Source organism: Cylas formicarius, unplaced genomic scaffold (genome assembly GCF_029955315.1).
Source record: "Cylas formicarius isolate icCylForm1 unplaced genomic scaffold, icCylForm1.1 PGA_scaffold_12__32_contigs__length_19106922, whole genome shotgun sequence".
Lineage (NCBI taxonomy): Eukaryota > Metazoa > Arthropoda > Insecta > Coleoptera > Brentidae > Cylas > Cylas formicarius.
The window spans coordinates 5,918,110-5,926,036 of NW_026844225.1; the positions used below are offsets into that span (position 1 = coordinate 5,918,110).

Sequence of the window (7,927 nt, forward strand, 5' to 3'; positions counted from 1 at the left end):
GTTCTGAGTGTCTCGTTTATTATGGGAAATTACTTTAAAAATATGATATTGTTATATATACAAATTGTTGGTTTTTAAAATAGAACACTCGTTCTATTAATGCATTTTTTTAGTTCCTCGAAAAAAGTCTTCAACCTTATACCATTTTTTTACATTTGACATTGTTACCTTTTGATCGCTCTGGTCAAAGACGTTTTCAGTCGGAGAAATCGTCGTAGACTTACAAACTTCACTTTTGACATAAAATTCAAAATATGCCAGAAACGGTAAAGAAGTATAGGATAATATATACAGTGAATTACTAAAATAAGGGACAAATTCATTTAAAAGTCAGGATTGAATTGAACGAAAATGATCCGATACAAATGAAATACCATTTTTTAAAATCCGTTTTCGAATTCTATCTCTTACTTTTTACGAGAAAAAGAATAGAAAACAGAATGTTAATTAATTTTAAAATGGACAGCTAAATACCAAAGTTTTTAAATTGTTACAATTACAGTCAGTAATGAAAGTGAAATTTTTATTTTTATTGGAGATGAAGACAAAACGAGAACTCAAAAAGAGGTTTGTGATGTGTTTAAGTCAAAATATCCAGAAAAAGCTATATCAAGATCCACAATGATTCAAATTTAGAGAAAATTGATAGGTGCCAAAGATCGTCTGCATCCAGATCGTCCAAAAGCTAATAACACCAGATTAAATATTTTATTAGAAGTTGAGAATAATCCCCATCGTGCATTTTATAAAGTGGCTTCAAATGTTTTAGCCAACAGCTTTGCGTGTATTAAAAGAAGAAAATTCTCAACCGTACAAGGCCACATCCCGACTGCAGCATACAGTTATGTGAAAGTATGATGAAATGTGCAGTTTAAAGCGTTTTTGTCATCGTCAGATACAGATAAACAAACCAGTACAAATAATCCCCGATGGATGACAGAAAATCACGAATGAATAACAAAATAATTGGCCCATATTTGTTTAATCAAAATCTTACCGGAACTCGTTATTTACAATTTCTTCAAATTGCTCTCGCGTTTTGTTTCCCAAATCATTGTGCTCGACAAGTGTGTGAATAATTTTTCAAAGAAACTTCCACAGGCTACTGTAATACTTTTTACAAAACTTCTAGATTCCTCTTGCGTCGGTTTTTGCTGAGTCGAACTTGCTGACAGTTTCAGTGAAGCTCTGAAGAAGCCAGCAGGATGATTGGCGAAACGTCAGCAAGTTCGGACCAGCAAAAGCCGACGCAGGAGGAATCCAAACGTTTTGTAAAAAGTAAGTGCGCGAATATTTAAATATGGTATTTCTCGGACAGATGGATTTTTTCCTCTGGGGACATTTAAAAGTGTATAAGAAAAACTACAAAATTTGGATGATTTACAATTTAAAATAAGGTACGATATAAGCCAAATTAATTATATAGAGTATAGTGTATGCTACATGAAATATGCGTGAAATTTTGCTCAGAATTCGAAAATCGATGAATGGTGTTCCATTTAATAAAAGGAACTTGGTATCTATATATACTTTTTGACGCACTCTGTATATTTTCTATTTACTAAAAAAATGCGCACAAAAACTCTGATGGACGTGGGTGAGCGTTTTTCTTGAAATCACTCACTATATAAAATATGTATGTAGAGAGTTGCCAGGAATTGAAAAATATCTTATCTTAGGCAAATTTAAATATCCAGTATGTATAATAATATAATATTTTATTTTTTATATTTTATATTATATTTTCGTAATATATCGCTTTACAAGAGAGTTTTCTTTTGTTTTTTTTTATCATTAACTTTATTTGATTTTTGTATGGATTCTGAGATACTGTGGCATCCCTCAATTAACATCCCCCACTATACGTTTATGTTAATTTTGAAAAAATCCAATAATCACACCAAAATAGAGTTCGATGGCAGATTTTATTAGTTAGCATTTTTATGAGGAAAAAATTTTTTTTTGTTCATATTAAAACTTTTAGTAATATTGACTCTTTGAAAGTATTCTGAAAACGGGTTTCATTGGTCAAACTTGGCATATTTCGGTAATGGAAATGAAAATTGTCAATAATTTGAAATAGTTTTTAATCATTTAATTGAATTACTTTAAAAAAATATGGGTCAGATTTTTTAAAGAATCGCTAACCTCATTGGTTAGGAACAAAAGGAGGGGACCCTTTTCGAATAGTGCGTTTATCAGGTAGCAACGGTTTTCCGATAGAACCGAAAACAATGTTATCGTAAAGTGGCAGTATTAGGGCTAAAGGGTGAATGTTTACAAACCTCACTAATATCATCCGTGAAACCGTTGGCGAGGGTATGATCAGATATACTGGTCGCATAAAATTTCTCCTCCTTTTGCGTTCGATGCCGTTGTAATAAAAATCGTCCGACTAGAAAACTTATCAATAGCAGAACAGCCACGGCGACGCTAATGATGAGATACAGGAAGTATCGTTTTTGGATTTCTGAAAACAAAATCCATTACTCGGTTAATTCTTTTCTTGTTTCAATTACTGATTTCGTTTATCTACGCTGTCAAAAATATTCTGTATACTTGTCGTGCGATCGATAGATTTGGAACGCACGAAAAGGAAAGACAAAAACTCCAATTTATTTGAAAAATGTTTTTCCGTCGTATCAGTATTAACGCAGAAATATTTGTATCCCTCTCAAAAAAAGCTTAGTTTTATGTGACGACCTTTAAATAATAATTATCCGCCGCTGGGGTCGTCGTCTTTCGATATCCCGTTGATTTATGTTTTCTTTCTAGTTAGAGAAAGACGCAAAACGAGATTTTATCAGACAGGTCCGTTTCAGTTTACCATTGAGCACAAATTACAAAAATGTCATTCAGATTTTTCAAAAAAAAAGCAACAACGAAAACGTAAAACATTTACATTTACATGTTTTTTAGTTTCATTGAAAGAATTGAACTTGGAAATAGTAATAATAATAATAAGTAATTTTAATACGTAAAAAATTAAAATCAAACTTTCAGATAGAGTCAATCCAATTTCATTGTTGAGCAACTATTTTATTTAGTTGACGACATTATACTATTTTCTGAGAATACCAACTGTCTGCAGGCCTGTAGGTGGTGTAGTTGGGTTAGGGTTTATTATATTAATATTTTTTAGCACCTTTTTAAGCACTTATTATTGTTATTGGACAAAAAATAATAAACATTATTACAAAATAGCCTCTCCGAAATTTAAGTTAGATTTTAATGCCGACTGATTGAGGCTGACAAATTTTTTTTATTCATATAATCGTGTCTTTCCTTTAACTGATTTTAATTTAATTTATCAACAATATTTTTTCAACAATAAACAATACGATGATATTCGATACTATAAATACTTTTTTGAAAAATAGCATTTATCATTATTAATTGAACAATATCCATACCATTTATTTGACTGTATATTAGGTCATAGTTTTCGATAAAGTTATTCCAATTTCACTGTTATATTAAGCAACTACAATGGAGTTCGGATATAGTAAACCCGTTTATTGTGAACATTCGGTCATAATAAACACTTCTTGAAATATACTCAAAAAGTCTCATAAGACAAAGGTAAATTTTTTACTGTTTATAGTGAACCCAGATATAGTGAACTTTCGGAGAGAGTGAACTAAATTTCGTTGAAACTAAGATCTATTTGTTTTCTTATTGTTTTGATCCCAGTTGTGATTTAAATTTCGTAGAGAATATTGATGACAGACCTTCAAATGGAGAAGCAAAAATGAAAAGCATTAACTTTGAAAGAAAAATGCGATGTTATACAAAAAATTAAATGTGGTATGAAACAAAGTGATATTTGTCGTGAAATGATTTTGCCTAAGTCAACTGTCTCCATTACCTGTAAAAAAAGATAGGATTCTCTCGTCCTATGGTCCAGTTCTTCAGCAAAAAGCAAGTGAAATGGGAAGTAGAATAGAAGGAAGAAATTTTGTGTGTTCCAGAAGTTGGATTGAACTTTTTAAGAAAAGAAAGTGTATCTCTGGAGGAAAAATTATTGGTGAATCTGCATCAGTTGATATGAATGTTGTTAATAACTGGCTCACAACGGTTTGGCCTGATCTTTGCAAAAAATATGACAGTGACAATATTTTTAACGCCGATGAGACCTGCCTTTTCTACAAACTAACCGTTGATAAAACATTGAAATTCCAAGGAGAAAAGTGTGCAGGTGGAAAATTGTCCAAGGTTCGAATAACAGTTCTGGTTACTGCAAATATGTCTGGAACAGAAAATAGAAAGCTGTTTGTTATCAGCAAACCAGTTAATCCAAAGCGCGGATGACATCTGTCTTATTTACCGAAGAGCTGCTCCAATGGGATACAGAATTGAAGCAGAAGAACAGAAAAATTATTCTTTTAGTAGATAATTCTCCAACACATCCCAATGTTCCGTTGAACTAAATCAAACTGGTTTTTATGCCACCCAATGCCAGTTCAAAGCTACAGACCATGGACCAAGGCATAATCCATTCTCTGAAGTGTCACTAGGAAGATTTTGCTGATAAAGATGATAGAAGCAATTGATGATGGACAAGAGGTTTCAGTGAGCTTATTGGATGCTGTAAATTTTATTCACCGTGCTTGGCAGGAAGTTAGCAAAAACACTGTTGTAAACTGTTTGAAGCAGAAGATCATTTTGACTCTGATGATGAATTGCCTCTAAAGGAATGACTAAAAAAACATTCAGGAGATCCTGAAAATGGCGAGGAAAATACCGACACCCAGAAAGCCCTTGAAGCAGAGATTAGGTTAAGTTATTCCAACCGAATCTTTGACACAAGACGAAATTATCCAGTTAGCGTCAACATGTATCTATATCATGAAATGTAACGTTAAAATAATGACCGATTTACTTAATTTTTTTCAGAAACAAATACAGAATTGAGTGAAGATGAACTAAACGAAGAGGCTAATGAGGAAGTGACCATGATCAATGTTCCTTCAGTAAAAGACATGACGGAAAAAATAATAAAGATTTGATTGTAATATCAACTTTTCTAACAGGCTCATACAAACCATGGATACATGTATTTCTTTTAGTTTATTTTTTTAGATATTGTTTACTTGTTCTTCTTCACTTGTTACTTGTTTTGTATAGAATGATAATTAATTTTCATTTTTCAAACATTACATAATACATGTAGACATCTAGAAAAATGCTAGTATATCGTGGCATTTTTTTACAAAACCAACGTACATCATATTATATATTATGTAATAACCTCCATTCATCGGATAAACGTCAGATGTGTACAAAAGGTCATTTATTGCTTTTAGTAAACCTCGGATACAGCGAACCAATTTTGATGCAACTTTCGAGTTCACTATATCTATATATATATATATATATATATATATATATATATATATATATATATATATATATATATATATATATATATATATATATATATATATATATATATATATATATATATATATATATATATATATATATATATATATATATATATATATATATATATATATATATATATATATATATATATATGTATATATATATCCTGTATTTTATTTAGTTGATGAAATTGTAAGGTATTTGAAGTTTTGGCCTTTTTTACCTTGTTTTCTGAGAATATCATCAGCGTGTAGGCCTGTTCAAAACATTAAATAATATTTTTTTTATAATGGAATCAACTTGAGATCCGATTTATTATAAAATATATATTTGTTATAGAGCAATAAATAGCAGATTTTTAAATATTTGCCCTAAATTGAATTTTAAGTCTGACTGATTATCACTGACTTATTAAATTTATATAAGCATATCTTTCCTTCAACTACTTTTGCATTTAATTTATCGACAATATTAGATATAATAATATAAGATTCTATGTTATAAATACGTTTCTGGTGCAATAGCATTTACCATTATCGATTTACAGTAATTTATTTTTCCCGTGTACTAATTATATCAACCGCCCGTTTTAATAGGCCACTGTAGTTACTTCACTAATCGAAGTGCATTCTGATGTGACATTTGGCAACCCTTTCAACTCACTTAACGTGTTTATTGAACAATGCCGTTCAATATTGACCTTTTAGACTCTGTCTACACACAATCTCTTAAACTCATTTATTTTCAATATCAAAACAAACATCTGTAGGACCGATCGCGGATACAAAGCAAAGATTATTTTTCGGCAGCGCCGAAAGTAAAATATTTCCCCGACTTTCCTGAGAAAAATGACTGAGACATCAAAAACGACATATACTACAAGAACGGGGGTAAAAACAAATGAAAACACGTTTATTTAAAATTTGATTTCCAAATGGAACAAAGAGTTATGGCTTTCTGTAAGTGAAGGATCGATGAAAAGGACTGCAAGACAAGAATAAAAGTATTCGCGGATCCGGAACGTGTGTTTTTTTTTTCTTTCTTTCGATATTTAAGGGTTTCGTTCGTTTTTTTATCCGGTTTTCCCACGTTTTTGTACGCGACATTCGTTAAAAACGGCCGTATTACAACAACCGGGGCAAAGAGTAAAAAAATAGGCACGTCATTAACGTCTACAAAACGCGATCCGCATCCGACAAAAATCATTATCGAATAAAAAATTGGGCTATAACTAACCGGAAACCAATCCCTCGCGTTTCCATTTGCACCCCCGAAAATTCGCTGTTCCACACCCCTAACATGGATCGCGGTTCAATAGAACACTGCAGGTGAACTAAATCCCCTACACTGTCAGGAGGGTAATGTCTATTACTTACCAAAATGCAGACCGTCCGATTTATCCGACGGATAAATGCCTACGTCTGCATCCTTGGTAAAATTATCTCTTGAGACGTTTTCGAGATTTGGAACGGCTGGTGAAGCTGCAGATTCTCTGATATACTCATTTCCGGTATCGTATGCGTCAAAGTCCTCATCGTTCTCGTTTGGGTCGTAGTCTGTTTCGTCCGCTTCCAACCGACCTTCGTATTGGTCCTTTAGCACTCTTCGCGGTACTGGAAATGACGATTTCACCCTTTTCTATTGCGAAAATGTCGAAAGTACAAGGCAATTCTTCATTGGAAAATCGAGTTCAAATTCAAAATCAATATTTAAAATATTTTCGACGATCAACTCTCATTTAATCGAGTTTCGAGAATATTATGAAATGAAACATTTTGTTAATGCCTCGTAACAAACCAAACTAGATTTAATCCATCGACATGATAATAATAATAATAATTAAGGACTTTTATTACAGAAAATAAACATATATATATATATATATATATATATATATATATATATATATATATATATATATATATATATATATATATATATATATATATATATATATATATATATGATGACACTATACTCCGGGATATCATCCGTTCGCTCGTTGAACTCCGACTGGAATCCTGCATCCGACTGGAATTCTGCAAATCCTGCATCCGACTGGAATCCTGCAGACGTTTCGGCCAAAATCTCACTTGGCATCTTCAATGCTCGCGCTCCGAAAACACTTCGAACACTCAGCGCGAGCATTGAAGATGCCAAGTGAGATTTTGGCGAAACGTCTGCAGGATTCCAGTCGGATGCAGGATTTGCAGAATTCCAGTCGGATGCAGGATTCCAGTCGGAGTTCAACGAGCGAACGGATGATATCCCGGAGTATAGTGTCATCACATTTTTCCATCCGTGAATCAATACGTGAGAATATATATATATATATATATATATATATATATATATATATATATATATATATATATATATATATATATATATATATATATATATATATATATATATATATATATATATATATATATATATATATATATATATATATATATATATATATATATATATATATATATATATATATATATATATATATATATATATATATATATATATATATATATATATATAT

At 31.4% G+C, this 7,927-nt stretch overlaps 1 protein-coding gene across 1 annotated transcript in view; it reads right to left on the bottom strand.

Annotated features, from left to right (window-relative positions):
• The window catches only part of LOC132695763 (uncharacterized), a 124,569-nt gene that overhangs the window by 5,312 nt on the left and 111,330 nt on the right, over positions 1-7,927 (bottom strand). The window contains exons 5-6 of the mRNA XM_060660220.1: positions 6,765-7,001; positions 2,286-2,470 (exon numbers count right to left, since the gene is read on the bottom strand). Of these exons, the coding sequence (XP_060516203.1) occupies positions 2,286-2,470; positions 6,765-7,001 (422 nt within the window). The remainder of the gene's footprint in view (positions 1-2,285; positions 2,471-6,764; positions 7,002-7,927) is intronic.